Genomic DNA, 17,989 nt, shown 5'->3' with positions numbered 1-17,989 from the left:
ACTGTTCCTCTTCTATGCCCCCATACCTAAATCAGTCGGAAGAATTTTGGAATCAATGGCGGTATTATACTATCTCTTATGTGAAGTTAAACATCTTACCCGTCCCCCTCCCTCTCCCCAGTACAAAACAGTAGCGCCCCTACTATTAGCGGTAGAACAATAAAGGGTTGATCGGGGTCTGACAAATATCACGTGAATATTCTCTCAAGTTCTCCTGATACACTAATATTATTGTGATATATAAATGACATTACTGCCATATGCATGCTCACTGGTCACCAGAAGTCTGTCATATATAGGCTACCATAAACGATCATCACAAACATCTCTGAAACCCTTTACGAACTATATATGCGGATACACATGTGGTTTGCTAAACACGTCGTTTATAGTATTTGGTCACTTTTCAAGAGAATCGTGGTATCCGAGGCGTAGGAAGAAAGTTCAATCGGGGGATGGTAGGAAGGGTGGGGTGGGGAGGGGGAGTAGAAACCTCAAAGGGCAGCAACAACCCAGCATGTTTCACAAGACGTGTTTTATAAAGAAAATCTAACGAGCTGTGTTCAATCTATCTGCGCATTGAAGGCATAATCAGCCAATTGGGGCTAAGCAATGTTCATTGCATATTCAAATGGTCTGGGGTATCTTCTGTCAACAATCGACCGCTCAGCAGCTTCCAGACTTACATCGTGATCGACTAATTGATATGATGTGAATACGGAATTGTGTACAACCAGCTCCATATTGTAATCACAATTGTTGAACTTGAATATGCATGAAACATTACATACGTCATCCACCATCATGACCAATTAAAAGTCTCTAATTGGGTGACTTTATTGGACGCTTTATGAAGATGGTAATAACTACTGGCAAACGGTCAGTAAATCTTCATTAGTATCACAGAACGGCAAGACATACATATGTACCTACTTACTACAGGAGAAGACACATTTGATAAACTTAGATTGTTGTTCCCTTTCCGCCTCTGGATTTGTTCAAAATGGAGAAAGGAGGATTAAAGCAGTGTCGATCACCTTTTCTTATTCATCTTCTGATTGCTGTCATTCTGCTTCTTGGAGGAAGGTCTCAAGGTAGGCTTAATTTTACCCCCCAAAAAGGTACCTTTTTAACAATGATATACATTAAGTGCCCATGAGTGAACAACAGTAAAAGTGTTCTAGGAACAACCATGTCGACATAATTTTAGACCTTATTTATAGCCTACAAGTGATTACCTCAGAAATGCATAACGTCACATTTATTTTTTTCTGCTTCTGGGGATGGACCCCCAGATCTCCCACATGACGGAGTTCCCTTCAACGATCCCAATGTCATACCAGTTATCTTCGTATAAGAGTAAAGGTGAACTGTGATATGCTATACTTCCAGCACAACTGAACTGTAGTAATATAAGCCAGCGTTGCCCCCACCCCACCCCAAACACGTACATGTTGTTAAATCCTACTTAAGGTATTTATAGGCCTATAGGTTTGGGTAAAAACATTTGCCACTTTTCACTCGATATTGCTCATCTTATAGCCCCCAAGGCCCCAACTCTCAACGAACTGCGAACAAACAAAATTCCTACCCACATATATAGGGGCAGTTGTCAAACAAATAACAACAACTTTGCCTTTGTTATTTGTTCCCCCGATTTGAAGAAAACTGGCCGGTTGCCTCCCAGAATAATTGGCAGCCCCAGGTATAGGCAATTTTATTTGTGTTACACTTCCATTAGGCTAGGCCTATAAACAATAAAGATTCTAGAATCACTTTCTGTTTATTTCATGATTTTTCATCCTCCGAGGAGGCATTAGAGCCACAATACAATGAAGATGGGAGATAGCATAGCTAGGGGTATTTGACGTCGACTCATTTGAAGGGGTCTGGGATTATTCCCACCCCCCGACCCCCCCCCCCCCACCCAAACCAAAATAAGCCTTATATAAGCTTCAAATGGTCCATAACGAGGCATATTTGGATTAGACTCGGGATTTAGGTCTATGTAGATATATATCTAAAAGGCATTTCCCCCGACTGATTAAATTAATAATGGTGGCTGAACTTTTGTTCAATGGGCCGGAGTCTTATGAAGGATTTTAAACAGGAGGGGGACTATATACTTTAGGGTCACTGAAGTCGAATCCTATATGAATGCGGGGTCTGGGATCCTTCCACAGACAAAAAATCAATATCTCTTAAATATCAAATGGTGTAGTCTGAGGCATACTTAATTTTAATGTAGGTCAAAATAGGTAGATTTAAAGGGCGACCTAAATCTTCATGGGAGGGTCATATATGAGAATAAAGTATTTTATAAAGGATCAAGGGGTGCTGCCGTGGTGTTATTGAAGCAGACTCTCATGTATCAGGGGGAGGGTTAGGTGCCTCCTCCAGACCCCCCCCAAATGACCCCCCCCCCCCTCATGCGCATGCCTCTGTACAGAAGAAAAGTATAGAACAGAAATAAAGAATGAAATAACAAAACAGCTAAGTGCCTATAACACTATATAAATGCAGCAAAATCTTATGACTAATTAAGTCTAAATGCTTTAAAATTACACCACAAAATAAACTAGGTGGTTGTCTGATGACTTCGATACAAACTCACAATGTAAAGAATTTCAAATTTAGAGTTCAAGAAACGAATTAAATTTTATTTTAACTAATCAGTCGGGGGAAACGCATTAAATCTATACTTATATAGACCTAAATTATAATCTAAATATGCTTCGGAATTCAATTTTGATTTTCAAAAGTTTTTTTATGGAGGAGGACCGCCAGGCTACCTTCATAGGAGCAGGCGTCAATGACCCCAGCCTATATGCTGTCCCCATCCGCCATTCGCCTCTAGCCTAATCACAAAAGTTCAGGCAAACTTACCGGAGGGAAGTTGGAATTTGCCACCCCCCCCCCGCCCACCTCCATCCCACTTTGAAATCCTGTGCACGCCAATGCTTATGGACATAAGTTAATTGTTTCCTTGTGTATGAAGATAGTTTTATAATGTGGCTCTTATAGGCCTACCTCTATGGCAAATTTATATCCATAGCACACTGTGACATCTGTTAAGGTTTAATTCTTCAAGTGTCCCACTCAAAGGCAGTGGCGGCGGAACCGGGGGAGGGGCCTGGGGAGGCTCAGCCCCCCCCAATGAAAAAGTTGAGGGGGCAAATGCATGATAAGCCCCCCCTCCCAATATTTATGTAATTAATTATTAAATTATTGCATTTAATTGCAAGTAGTAATTTACTACACTCAAAAAAGTCTTTGCGAGTACACTACGAGTAATAGCTACTCTCTTAAAACACCATCGAATATACAAATTAGAATGTTTTTACAGATTTTTACGTGCAATCTGAGAAATTGCAGGCTTGAGACCCATATTAGGGCTAGGTATTCGCAGCATAAAACACTCGGGAAGTGTCGTTTCCGGCCATCTGGGGGTTTGAAAAACCCAAAATTTTCTTGTACGCTTCGCGCCAACCGATGGTGGCGCTCCGCTTAGATAGTCTCCACACATTAGCCCCCCCACCCCAATAATTTTCCCGTTCCGCCGCGCCTGCTCAAAGGTGTTATAACAAATGTTCCAACGAGTTAAGAAAAAAGAGTCACTTTTTGGGGGGAAATCCCTGTCGCCAGTGTAATATCCTACAGTATGGAACATACAACGTTCATGGGTATACGTTGGTAAATATACAAAAAATGAGAGAACAAGCAGGTATTTTATTGAACTACCTTCTATATACATTACAAGAGCAAGTGAACAACTGACATAGAGAGGAAGTAATTTCATATAAGAACAAACGTGGCATGTATTTGGTGGGACATGTATTTTCATTCATTCCATATGTTCTTGACATTTTAATTTTATTTCAGACTTTACATACATATGATTTGTATAGTGTTATTGTGTTTGCACTTTAATTTCAAAGTTATAAGCTACGATTGTCTTTGCTTATTCATGGCACCTTGTCGACTTCAGCTTGGCGTCACATTATACTTCTTGATAGGCAGCTTTAGATTTCACGACGCGGAGCTCTCTACAACGAAATGACGACACGTATGTGTTATGCGCATGCGTCTACGTCGACTTCCCGTTGTCCCTGAAATTTTACACCGGGTGTCCAGGGTATTTCCCGTTGTCGTGAAAACGGCAACTTCGATAACATGTGACGTCACAATTTTGTTGTTATTGTCAAGATGGACGAACAATTTGGGCGAGTCGAGCTTACAAATTCAGTAAGTTCTTGGTATTTCTATTCGAAATTTGACGTTTAAGTATAAAATGGCTCGGAATTTACGTACTGCCAGTGTGTATACTAATTATACTCCTCAATTCTGACTGTTGTTGGGTGGTTACACTACAGACTTTCACATCGACAAGTTGAAGTAGCGGCAGCCTAACAATTTAACATCTGGCCTAAACTAGGACCTAGGCATAGCTGGCTGAGTGTAGTGGGTCAGCCCTCACACTACCGTTTACAAGCAATCCTCTACTAGGTCAGCTATAAAATCATCCCGCAAAATATGGGGCAAAGGCTATACCACCTCAAACACCAACTTATTTTTGCCAATAATGCATATTTGGGTTGTTAAACACCATTATGGAATCAGCCTGGCTTAAAACACAACTTACGATTGATGCCAGTTCTTTCGTATTATATGATTAGCTTCTCTTAAAATAGAAGAATTCTGCTGCAGAAAAGACTGTGCATAATTTAGAGTGTTTGATTGCCCGAAATTAGTGAAACATCATAATCTTTTATATACATTGCGGACAAATCCACTGTGACATACTGTATATCAGAGGATATTTTGCTTTGAGTTACTATATATTTGATTGATTTTTTCCATCATATTTCAACAGCCTGCTGTCAACTCAGATAGTAATGAAGCTTCAGCGGGTTCAAGTTCCTCAATAAAGAAACCTAGTAGTAGCAGCAGGTATAAGTGGAGTGTTAGCTCAGTGGTTAATGCCGGTGCCTTTCAATCATAAGGTCCCCGGTTCAAGTCACTCCAAGATTAGTGTATGTCGTCCAGTTACAGAGTTGTTGACAATTAACAATTCATAATCATGGACTTTAAATATGAATGTAAGACACTGACTTCGGTCAGCTTGCGGCTTTGATAAGCCAATCAGGCTTTTTCGTGAGTGCCTGCTTGCAGGTGGATCTAATATACATACATAATTACCAATTATGATAGATTTCCAATTAAAAAAAGTATTTGTGTTTACGCTCCAGGGTTGTAATGGTTATGAAAAACAAGTGTGTGGATTTTTTTTATTAATTGTTGAAAGGCTGTACTGGCCACTCAACCGCACATGACTGGTCCCAAAATTCAATTTTATAGCACCTAATCAATGTTGACTGCTACATGCAGTACTGTTTTGTATGGATTGTCTAACAGTCTTGTATGGATTTTTTATGCTTTTTTGTAAACAAGCAGACTGTGTTTATTTCTTACATTTTTCCAATGTTTTCTACCATTGGAAATACAACCCCATTTACCATCATAAATATGACATATTCCTGTTTGAGAAACAAAATCAGAGTACCATATTTTAAAAATAAATAAGTTTAGAGCTCAAATGTTGTGTGTGTGCTATGCACTGATAGAGGTATGCTAGAAATGATTTCCAGCAAAATCTACAGTAAGATGGTTCATCTATGATTGTCAGAAAATTGGACCAGCTTTGAGGATTTTGTAATGAAAAACAAGGAAAGAACCATTCTAATTTTTGACAAAGATAAAGAATACTTATAGGTTTGATGCATATCAGACATTTTGTTTTCGAGAAATCAAGTTAAAATTGATCTCTATTGGGCTGTAATGTAATATTAAATAAATCTCAAAATACACTTCTAAATCTATTTCAGGACTTTCATGAAATGGACAGAGGCAAAAGATATAATTCTTTGCAAGGAAGTTGCCTTGCAAAACCCATTTCAGTTCCGAAGGGGCAGTCTAGAAAGAGGCAAGGTGTGGTCTGGAGTGGCCACCGAATTGAGAAAACAGTCCTTTAAGGTGGACCAAAGGGCTGTCAGAGACAGGTATGTTAAGGAGGCTAGAAGCTAAATTCATGCTCTACAATACCGTAGAGGAAAAAGAAAAATCCTCCCAGCATACTAAATAATTACATTTTCCCAAAAAATTGGGATTTCAATTGGTGGTGCTGGTGGTTCCTATGTAATTTATGTTTCACTTTTTACCTTCCATTGCATTCTTTCCTATATACTGTACTGTCATGTAGCTCACAACCCTCATATAGCCCTCAGAGCCCTCATAAGTTTGTGTTTGTACCAAGACGAACATATTTGCCTTCCATTTTCACGACAATTTCTTAACTTAAGACTATAATTTGGTTTAACCCCAGTAATTTCAGTGGTTCCGTTTCATGTACAGACAAGTGCGAGACGAGACGTAGGTGATGTTTAGCACGTATCGCAAGGGTAGACCCGTCTGGATTCTTTGATTGCATCATTGGTTTTTTTTTTCCATAGGTCATGAATATTCATTGTTAAAAGTGTACAAGATATATAGGGGGCGTGGCCAGAAAGAGATTGTTATCTTTTGAGCCAATCAGAGGGTTTGTTTACCTTTTGACCAGGGACTTTTTTTATGGGATGGGTTCCTCTGGGCGATTCACTTATTCTTTCGATTCAATACATTCCTAATTTGGTTTTTCATTCTAATCATAGGTACAACAGCCTCAAGAATAAGGTGCAGAAGAACAACTCTCAAGATAAGAGGGCTTCAGGCATTAGCCCTGAGGAAACGGAAAGCCAAAGGGAGTTGAGGGTGCTTCTGGAAGACTTGGCCAACCAAGAAGATGATGCAGAGCTTCTCCCCAAGACCAATGCTAGTGAAGAGGAGCAGAGGCGCCTCGATGGACAAGAGGTCCAGAAGAGGGCCTGTGAATCGTTTGTGGAGACAAGGAAGAGGTGAGAGACTCATATTACCTCAAATGGGGTTGGTTGGTTGGTATACCGGTATTCAGAAAAAAAAGTTTTCAATATTTGACCTCAGCTGAATTTGCAAAGTATTACAGGGGTTGAACCCTGCATCTTTTGTTTACAAGCAGTGTCACATACATACAGATAAACACATGTGCACACACACAAGCATGATTGCATGGATTCATTCTGTCTCAAAAATTGGTTGCCAGGTCTGTCATATTGAAGAAATTCATGATGTACCTTTATCTTGTTTTGTCATAGGCATTTTGCAGATAAAGAAAATATGCCAAGAAAAAGAAACAGTGGGAGTGATGCTCTTCAGTTTTTGCATCAAAAGATGGAGTTGGAAAGAGAGATGAGGAAGGAAGAGCTCGCCATGAGAAGAGCAGAGGTGAAGAGGGACGAAGCTGAAAGAGATCGACGATTTGAACTCTTTCAACAACAGCAACAGCAGACACAGCAACAATTTATGCAGCAACAACAACAAATGCAGCAACACCTCGCACAACAACAGCAGCAGATGCAAAACATGCTAATGATGTTCATGCAATCGATGAAGGGTAATAATAAACAATAAGTTCCCACCTCCTACCAATGTCCCCAAAACAAGTTTGTACAAAATTGCTCATAAATGGTTTAACTCAGATGACCTCTCCCAAAACAATAGGGATCATATACTCATTATACCAAGTATGAACTTTGCATGGTTGACTTATTGTGTTTTCAACAGAAAATACCTAAATTTCACAAAATGTCAATTTTTGAAGCAAATTGAGCTCATGTCATATATCTGTAATTAAAGCACCATAAACATGCATGTAAATTAAAAATAAAATGAAAGACAATCAAGAAATATACAAAATGCAGCATTTTCCCATTTTTCTGAGATTTATTAATGTTTGATTATTCAAAAATACATTTTAAAGTGATTGTCTGTGTTTCAGTGCTATGATACACTTCTCTCAATCAAAATGGATATCCTACTATATGTTTGACTGTTATTTGTGAATGGGGTAGGGAAATGTTTTCGAGCAAAACGGTCATGTGATCCAATGTCACCAAAGATCAATTAGTGGTTAAAAACTAGTATTTTGAATCATTATATTCACCAAAGGTTGGAAACGGGTCATATTTTGAGACAAGTTGTGAATTGGGTAGGGAAATGTTTTCAAACAAAACATGTCATGGTCATTTGATCCAAGCCCAAATGCATCATTTAAATTTAAATTCCTCTAAGCAAGAAATCAAAATTCCTCTAAGTTGGGCTCTAGTTTTAAGAGGGTACCAGAGGACATAAAGACAGTCCAATATGGAGTCACCAAAGACCATACCAACTGTCCAATGTAATCTCAAGATTATTTCAGAATCACTTGGTTTATGGCCCTTATGAATTTCTTTATAATTTGTTATTATATTAAACACATAAATATATATATATATATATATATATTGTACATTATATTTAACTGGAAAAATTATATTTGAGTGAAACTAAATTTGATATACTTTGTATTTTTACAACAAATAAGACTGGGTAACCCTGCATTTCAAATGTAAGAGACATATTAGACCATAATTGACAATTATATTTTGCTGGTCTAAGCAAACCCCAAATTACCTTTGAAAATATTGCTCTAATGTGGGTGGCTCCAATTCAAAAAATTTTGATGTTGAGTTACCATATAAGCAAGTATGGGCATTGGTAAGTATGCCTGAAACTATGTACATTTTACCACAGGCTGTAAGTCCCATTTTTTGATTCTTTTTGAAATCTGTTGATTTGAAGAAATTAATCATGTCCCCAAATACCCACTCGACTGAAACTCTCACACTACTCATTGAATGGTTGTACAGCTTTTGGTCATTTGTTAGGTTACCTTTGAAGGGGCCTTGTAAGTGGGCCCTCAATGGATATGCAGGGTCACCATAAATACATAAAGTATTCCCCAGTGTATCATATGACCTATGTTCCAATTCAGTCAAGAGGCCAGACTCTCGCAAGAGGAAACAATCATGTCGCCTTCCCTCTATAGGCCCAAAAAGATTGGCAACTAGACCATTGGCAGCTGTAACAGATTGGTACTTCAATGCATGTACCCTCTTGTGACCATTGTAACATAACCTCTGGTACTCTTTCGGTCTGCAAATTGGACGGACTGTACCATCTACAAACCCCCAACAGTTTTTCAGTGCGGCTCCTTTGGCATGAATGGCTGATGCATATCTCATAAGATGTTCTGAGGAGAGCCAGAACCTGTTCAAAGTTTCCACAAGATATGAATGTTCGCTGTACACAAAGTTAATCATGTGTGTGGAAATTGTGCAGAGCTGTGGTACATCTCTGGCAAAAGTCTTCACCATATCCCCATACCTGCCAGAGAAGAGATAAAATACTAAAGAAATTGCGGGTCACTACAAATGAGAAAGGTGGAATCTTAGGACACCAATACAGCAAAGAAAAAAACACACATGTCCCTTGTGATTCCATACAATTTTTTTTCACAACTCACAATTTCTTCATATGACAGACCTGGCAACTAATTTATAGCTCACACCAGCATTCTAGTATGAGCTTTTGTAGTGATGTGTCATCTGTCACTATCCATATCAAAAGTGGTCACAAGCAAACCCTACAATCCCATCAACAATTGCAGAAAAGTTTTTTTGATAAAAAAGGTCAAGTGGGCCTAAAAAAAATTGTGGGTCCTTAACATTTTTTGTGGCCCATAAAAAATTGGTGCCCTAAAAATGTTTGGGCCCTAATATATTTTTGTCCTTAATTTTTGGGGTGCCCTAAAAGGTATGAGCTACTGCACCATTGGTGCTCTAGTTTTTTAATGCCTAATGGTGGTCCTACATTTAAATTTATATATTAAAGGAAAACCATGCATACATCAATGGGTAAAGTACAACAGTGATGACGAAACTTCAGCATAGGCCTACACATAAGTTGAATGTTTGTATAGTGTTGACGGTTTAAGATGCCGTCCCATGGCATCCTATTCCTGTCTCATATGCTTGGCAAAAAACGAGACGGCAGCAAGTTCTATTTTAAAGTCTTTGGTAAGGCATAAGTTGAAAATATTTACCTACATGGATATGCAAATCGTGATAGCAAAATGCATATGGCCTCCAATCCTTGGACACGGTATCCATTTGTACATTTGATTCTCTCCGGGATTTGAAGTGCATCTTTCAATCTATAGAGATCATCTTTCTTGAACCTAAAAAGCGAAGATGAATAAAGTTAAGCAATATTTCAATATCAACCCTTTTTTTCCTGACGTAAGGGGTGTATTATTTAAAAACATGGCAGGCTTTGCACTTAATTAGAATCATGGAAATAAAATGATTTAGTGTTTTTCGCAGAAGTGGTTACCACATCAGATAAAAGTTCGAATTGAGATTTTTATTACAAGAAAAACCCCTGAAGGTTGCACAGGTGGGACCTGTCAGAATCTCAATTTTGATATTACAATTTACGCTTTCTGTTCCAGTAACCAATAGGAAAACATTGCACGCATCCATACCCACAGTGTAAAGCACACTGCGTCATTACAAAATGGTTCCTAACCCTGCAGTGCGCAGTGATTCCGGCGGCACAAGGCTTAAAACAACTGTCGTATTGCTGGCCTGGTGTAGGACTGACTGCTGAGAAGCCCCCAGCAACTGCAGTCACAGTCAGTGAATCTGATGTCACGTTCGAAGTCTAATGTATGCCCATTAGCCTATATTTTTATTTGTATGCCTAGGGTACATCTGTGTGTCGATTAGGAGGTAATCCAGCCTGTCTTTAAACAAGACTGGGTTTATTAATATTACGGTATGTTTTATAAACCTCCATAACAGTATATATGGAGTTAGTCTATGCCTATGTGCAACTTAATCATCGGAAATTAGGTCTATTCCTAAGTCTATATAATACTAAACGTTAATGCATAGCCTAAGTTGCGTCACTAACCTGAAGTATGCGTTGCATTCATCATCGTTATAATCTTCCAAATCGAAGGGGTCGTAATCATAATATTGGAATTCAGGGTTTGACGGTTTGTTGTTATCGTATAGCAACATGAATTCGTCGTCGTCTAATAAATCTGTTAAATACCCTAGAGTAATTGCTTCACGAACTCTATGAAGGTTTGCCATCGTTTCAAATCTTGCACTACGGTCGTCTGCTGTAAAGTATAAGTGTATGTCGTCTGCTGTAAACTTTTGTGCATACACCATAGCAACGGTTGCTATTCGTCTCTGTGATATGATTGGTCACATGATTCTTCTTGGTTACGTGATTCTTATTGGTCACATGACTGCCATTTCCCCCGTCGTACAGATCTAAAGCACAAAATCAACAGGACGGGGAGTCAGTACGAAGACGTACACTGTCGGTTAACTTCCCCGTTGCACTACTCCGCGTCGTGCAATCTAAAGCTCCTTATTGTTATTGGAGTAGAACACGTGGTAATAAATGTACGGAAGCGTAAAAGAGACATATTGATGAGATGCAACAACTCGCCAATATGTAAAGAAGTTGACAATTGACGTTTTTTCGAGATGTATCGAGATGATACCAAATCTTTCAAAATCTGAAAATGTATCTTTGTCGAGACACATCTCGCCAAAACGTCAATTTTCCGATTTTTTGTCAGCTTGCAACATATTCCTTCTTAATACAAGGGTATTTTTGTCTGCCAACGGAATATCCCTTTATATTAACATGGAAACTATGTTTTATTTTCAAATATAATAAATAATACTTCATCATAGTTAATTATCGCTTCATTCAAATTCGTAATTTAAATCACCACAGTCATACGAAATGCAATAGCAAGTTGTACAAGGGCAGAGTTAGAGCACATTGTCAGTCAAGGATCCCATCTCAAAATCTTCTCCCTAACTCATGATATGGTCGATTGAATGGAACTAATTTCGACTGGTCAAACCCCTCATTCTTCCCTGTGATGGATCACAGTGGGTAGTCTGTGATGTCATAACGGCAAATGTTTTTCAAAACCTTTATTTTTCTATTATAATCTTCTTGTTCATTTATAATTGATACAGTTGTAATGTTCGCATAGCTGTCAAGGTTCTCTGCCATTTTTAGAATTTCAACAAAATGCAACTGTTTTTTTTTAAGTAGAAATAATACTTTTCTCTGTAGATACGTTACTTAAAAATCATCCAGAAAAGCAAAAAACATTTCCGTTGGATTGCCATGATCATATCATTGACTCTTTTGTTGCCAGATGCATTCAGAAAGTTCCACTTCATTTTGTAAAAATTCATATCGTCACCTTATAACATCCTATGAGGGTGTGGGTTTTCCCTAAGGATACAGAAAAATGAACAACTTCAGCCAGTGGAAGATATCCCTCTAAATTTTCCTGTATGATGAGATAAATAAAGTTTTGAAGCTTCTCAATATAGAAGAAGTAAGTGTACACATAAGCCTTGATCTGCTTACAGGGGGTAGGAGTCAGGCAAATAAAATGTGCCCCTTTGAAAAAGAACTGTCTTTTGGAGTATCTTAAGCCTTTGTTTATTTTAATATTTTATATTAATTATTTATTTTTAGTCTGTACATGCTATTTAAAATGGCATCCCATATCATTTTGAAGCACAGTTAACAATAAACAATCTCAATAAATAAAAAATTAATGTTGCAGCTCATTCTACTAGGATACTATTCTTTCCCTATTGATGAATGCCTTGCTGAACTACAAAGGAGATTCACTGGAATTACTGCAGGGTCATATTATACAAATAATGAATGGTTATGAGTGCAACATCTTTCAACGAATGAAATATTTGCACTATTGCACGAATGGAAACTATTCATGATTTGTTTTATACAACATATTATATTAAGATGGGTAAAATGCACTCATGCAACAGATTGCTTTGAACAAACAGGTTTTCTGCTCTCTTACCATTGAAAAAAAGTGATACCAAAAAAAGTATAACCCATGGCTCTATTTCATAGAATGGAATAGAGCGGATTTTGCATGCAATCAAAGAGCTATTGACCAATCAAATGACCAGAATACAATTAGGTGTTGTATAAACAATACTAACCCATACGGAGGAAATTAATTTTAATGCAACAAAAGGCATAGCTTTTCAAGGGTGTGAAGACTAGCGCAAAAAGAAACGTCTAATGCCGGTAATCTGACCTAGTTTTGAATGAGGTGTAACAGAAGTGTTAGACACCACCATTGAAAATACACAGAAAATACACACACAGCTTGCTACTGTCGGTAATTAGACACTAGTGTACAGTCAGTACATAAAGCTGCGGTCGTTACCCACAGCACAGTATAAATGATACAGCGATGGACATCTCAGGTCCAGCTAAAGCTAACAAGGTATCACGTTTCATTACTGTCTGCATTTTGTAGCGACACGAACAAAACGTCTCTTGCAAGCAACAGAAAGTTAACTTTTTCAGATGGCCGCACGCGGTTTGGGGCGAGTCTTCAATGCCTTTAAGATATCAGATCAGCTTGTGAAAACATACACCAGTGACATTGATTTTCCGCAGTTGGATGCACAGCTTAGGTTGTTATTCTTCAGCAATTTCATTATGTGAAAAGGATAACATCAATGAGCACAATCATTTCTGCTACAGCAGAACACCCAAATGTCCAGCCCTTACTTTCAGAACTTGCAAAACTCATTCATATATATTTGTTGGCTCCTTTAAGTACTCTTTCAGCTGAAAGATCGTTCTCCACACAGCTTCTTCTAAAGAATTATCTGGGAAGCACAATGTCACAAAAGAGATACAAACAGTCTGATGTTATTGAATGTACACAAACTAAGACCGATGACTTGGATTCGAAGACTTTATTCAAGGAATGAGCACAGGAGGACTTTTTTTGAAAGTTCTAAATTATGGATGGACAGGAGTACAGATGTATGATGATAGAGTCATGTGCACCATAATAGTATTGATAGCATACTAACACATCATATATATTTAAGTGATATGGCCATTGGCCGGCATGTGTATCGGTTTATAGCATAACGAATGGTTATGGAATGAGAAAGTGCCCCTCTGATGTTGTCCCCTTCCCGCCCACTTTTTTGGAAGCTTCCTACCCCCCCCCCCCCTGTATGCTTACCTGTCTATTGCAGCAATAAGGTGGTCCATTACCTGGTTATTTCTCGGACTGAAAACATCATTTAACATTATTTGCAATTACTTAAGTTCTCTGTCATAGCATACAAGAAATTCATTTTTATTTGAAATTTTGTTTATTTTGATTCAATAATTTAAAACGATTACATGAATTATACACACTTTAGAAATGTATAAGAACAATTTCCCGAGTGTAAAATAAAATAAAACTTGTTGATAAATTTATCGTAACTATTCCTGTAATGTTTCATGTGATTCTTGTTCAACAGCTGCTCGTTACAATCCTGGTCCATGCCCAGCGGCAGCACCGAAACCAAATGACCATGTTACAAAAGAAGGTAAGTTCAACATCTATACACTAACCGTTACAGTTTAGGAAAAATCCACTCGAGTGACGTGCGCAGGATTTGGAAGTTCATGGGAGGGGGGGGGGGGGGGTTCTCTTACCGATTTAGGAAGAGCTTGACGATTTATTGAAGGCCGTCCCCTCAGCCCGGAGGCGTCGTCTTATTCTTTCTCGAACAAAAATGTCATAATCCTCAACTGAGGTGAGGGCATGGTGACCTCATCAAAGGCGTAACCACATAACATTCTATCACTCCCCTAATAAAATCAAGGGAAATAAGCCCCCCCCCCCCCCCCCACACACACACACACAAATGCGTTAATTTAATGTACATACACATATATAGTATGTAAGTATGTTACAATTGAAGCGTTTGAAAAATTTCCAAATTTCCAAACTATAACACCGTGTGCATTTAAGCAACCTCCATTGAATATTTCTCAAAGGGTAGGGGTTTAACTGCTTAGACCATCCTCAGACGACATAACATCTGATGGTGATTGGAGGTTTCCGTTGGTGCCCCCCCCCCCTCTCCTTGCGCCTTACACTGTTCTTTTCATATTTCTCGGGACCTTCAGCCAGTTTCTGCGGTCAAGTTAAATGATATTGGTACCATATTTTGTTCACATTATCTGTACCAATGTTACATCCAATGCCAGCAAGCTATCACGTAAGCTTACAACATATATTACTTTATGCGTTTACATTTGATGCTGCATGCAGGACTTTGATAGGGACTGTATAGTCATTGACATTAATAATACCGGTAAGATTGTGAAAGGATTTTTTATTTGAGGCGGTTCGAGGGTTATTTAATCGATATGATGTCTTCTTTATGGAAAAGCAAGGTCAAATATACTGTATGGTGTGCCCATTATGAACTTCTAATATTTAACCAGAGATATAAGAAACAGCCAACCACAAATAATTGTGATATTTATTTTATTAAGTTCCCATAACATTATTTCAAATATCACAAACATCTAATAACACACAGATAGAAATATATTGTTTTGTAATTACCTTTTCACCTTTGAGAGGAATTCATTCTATTTGCAGGGTTAGACTCAATTATGAAAAAAATATGACACAAATCGGATAATAAAAATAAAATATATTCTTGTTTTATTTACAATCACATTGTTCTTCATCTCTAACTACTAATTTTCATAAGTAATTAACCATTGGAAGTCGGATATGTTTTATTCTTTCGGCAAAACAAACTCAAGATTCCACGGCAATCTTATGGATATGTCTTGGATTCAGACTACAACAATGAACAACCATCACAGGATGTGTTAAATACTAAAGACTCAAAACTTACCCACGCAGGGCCCTTACACTTTGATATTCCCCTTAATTAGTTTCTTGTGTTGTAATTGTCTCAGCTTATCAAAGTTTATCCTAATCAGTTTCTTTCATAACGTTGGTGATAGTTCAAATAAATGGAATACTTGATGCACTTTGAGTACAACCAGGGAGTTGTTATTGAACAACATTCAGTGAGCGTGTGGTGACCATAATTTGCTACAGTAAATTGTGCCAGGAACCTAAATTATGAACAGGACATTGCTGTGTTAAGAATTGATAAAATATCAAGATCTATTAGAAGTATGTAGTGTGATGGTGGCCATTTTGTGTGGCAGTGTATGCATATCTGTTGCTGGTCAATTTTGTGACTTCATACATGGTTATGAGCATAAGAAAAGGCAACTTTTGGAACAAGTTGATTATGGTGGCGTCACGTCATTGCCAATGAACCTACCATTGCAAACTATAGACGTGCAGTATATGTGGGTATGGAGGGTAAAGGGGCCGCGGTAACATTAAATAAAGAAGCTTCTCATTTGCATCACTTTAAGTACATATATGACTCGTTTGTGATCATACGCACATACTAAACACTTAGGCCTCATTTGTATTGTCTTTGCTAATTCATGGTAAAAATCATCTCTTCTTGAGACAATATTATTGTCTGTATTTTGACCTACTGATGGCTACCAATATGTACTCCAGCAAACCTGTGGAGACCACTACAATGTAAACTACTAGCAGTGAAACAACTGGCTCGACTGTCAGGGAAGGTACAGTAAATGTAGATGTTAGGTATGCAAGGGAAGAAGGAAGGATTCATGCTTACTAGTTCATCTGAGCCTCTTTCTTTGAGACCATTGCCACGTTGTCTTTTATTGATTTTTGTTACACTTTTTGGATCTGAAATGTGTTTATAACATTGACAAACGACAAAGTTCTGACATTACATCTTAAGGATGTACAGTAAAGAGAGCAAAATCAAAGCATTAGAAACCCGAGAAAGCTTGTTTATTGCTGTAAAACTTAAAAGCTTAAAAGCTAGAGATCTGTGAAAACTATATGGTTAGCCTGTATTGTTAGACCTATAATATTATAGATACATTATGCAATGGTTCACTGTTAGCACCATACCACCCTAACTTCACGCAAAGACAGTAGATTGCCCTCTTGTTTTGTTTGAGTACGGTAACTCCCTGTGGCTCCCTTAAGTCGCGTACTGTGATATACACTGTAGTCGCTGTCCTCGTTAGACAAATTGTAACCACTTTTTCAATCCCAATTATAATCTACAAAGCCTTAACGGAAACCGCCAAAATTGCCATGTGATCGAGTAAACATCAGTTTTGTATCTCCAGACACTTTCGTGCTTTATTGCACCTGTTCAGGGGAATAATACGATAAACTTCAACACATGCCGTAAGTAAGGGAACTTTTTCCTTGTTTCGAGCAGTTAGACTCTCCCGACCTTTGCAAGTATAATTCTCTCTATTTCTGGGTGAATCTGGTCAAACCATTCATGAAAATCTGAAGCTGAAGGATAGCAAAATCAGCGAGAGCTTCATCAAAGCTATCCTATCCTAACCATCCCTAGTTTACCGTATTCTATATAATACGGTAAACTAGGGATGGTATAGGGCATTATACCATCATACTGTACTTGGAATTGATGGTAGAATTTGTCAATACGCTGGCACGGTAGACAAGTCATGGGACGTATGTATTTATCAGAACTGATCTCTAAAAGGATCTGTCTGATGTACCTCGAATTTGAGCACACTTAGATAGTACAGCATGATTGTATATATCACTAAATTATCGTACCTAATGTAAAGAGTCAGCAAAACGAGATATTTTTTTTCTTCTTGTTTTAACGATAGCCAGCGAATCAGTGCAGGAGACCACCCCAATGCAAACCACCACTGGTGATGATCCTTCTATCGTGGTGAGAATTACATACTTAATTACATACAATTTCGAAGTAAGGAATATTGTGTTTGGGGAGTAAGATTTAAGATTCAAATTTTGATGATGATTTGAGCAATTATGATATTGCCTTGCTGTACAATATTGTATGTTGGCTGTGGATTATCACTTCCAGTGTAGACGAGAGATCTCACAGAAACAGCAAAGAAATAAGCTTGGAATACTGTAAATAAATAGAAGGAAAAAAATACTGAAATTGGGATATTTTTTCCCCCTTTGTCATCCAAATAGTAAAGATACCCA

The 17,989-nt window shown here is 38.0% G+C and overlaps 4 protein-coding genes across 6 annotated transcripts in view; 3 read left to right on the top strand and 1 right to left on the bottom strand.

Moving 5' to 3' along the window:
• LOC139969399 (fibrinogen-like protein A) overlaps nt 1–17,989 on the top strand; it is a 75,974-nt gene that overhangs the window by 48,357 nt on the left and 9,628 nt on the right. The gene's annotated exons all lie outside the window — the stretch shown is intronic.
• The window catches only part of LOC139969401 (fibrinogen-like protein A), a 162,264-nt gene continuing 145,171 nt past the window's right edge, over nt 897–17,989 (top strand). Inside the window, exons 1-3 of one of the 2 annotated variants that reach the window (XM_071974332.1) lie at nt 897–1,094; nt 14,373–14,441; nt 17,641–17,705. In XM_071974332.1, the coding sequence (XP_071830433.1) occupies nt 1,004–1,094; nt 14,373–14,441; nt 17,641–17,705 (225 nt within the window). In that variant the 5' untranslated portion in view covers nt 897–1,003. The remainder of the gene's footprint in view (nt 1,095–14,372; nt 14,442–17,640; nt 17,706–17,989) is intronic. The other variant, XM_071974333.1, reaches the window with a different exon arrangement.
• LOC139969393 (uncharacterized) lies at nt 4,054–8,179 on the top strand. Of its 2 annotated transcripts, XM_071974314.1 has the most exons (5): nt 4,054–4,245; nt 4,874–4,950; nt 5,886–6,059; nt 6,708–6,950; nt 7,227–8,179. In XM_071974314.1, the coding sequence occupies exons 1-5, from the start codon at nt 4,207–4,209 to the stop codon at nt 7,540–7,542; spliced, it is 849 nt and encodes a 282-aa protein (XP_071830415.1). In that variant the 5' UTR covers nt 4,054–4,206; the 3' UTR covers nt 7,543–8,179. The 2 variants fall into 2 exon arrangements, with proteins under 2 accessions (XP_071830415.1, XP_071830414.1); XM_071974313.1 differs by lacking the exon at nt 4,874–4,950 and having other exon boundaries at nt 4,058–4,245.
• LOC139969392 (uncharacterized) lies at nt 8,432–11,401 on the bottom strand. Its single transcript, XM_071974311.1, has 3 exons — nt 10,927–11,401; nt 10,055–10,189; nt 8,432–9,336 (listed from the first exon to the last, which is right to left on the bottom strand). The coding sequence occupies exons 1-3, from the start codon at nt 11,190–11,192 to the stop codon at nt 8,580–8,582; spliced, it is 1,158 nt and encodes a 385-aa protein (XP_071830412.1). The 5' UTR covers nt 11,193–11,401; the 3' UTR covers nt 8,432–8,579.

The sequence above is a fragment of the Apostichopus japonicus genome, chromosome 7 (genome assembly GCF_037975245.1).
Source record: "Apostichopus japonicus isolate 1M-3 chromosome 7, ASM3797524v1, whole genome shotgun sequence".
Lineage (NCBI taxonomy): Eukaryota > Metazoa > Echinodermata > Holothuroidea > Aspidochirotida > Stichopodidae > Apostichopus > Apostichopus japonicus.
The sequence above is the reverse complement of the archived record's forward strand: the minus strand, read 5'-3'. Positions and strand labels throughout refer to the sequence as shown.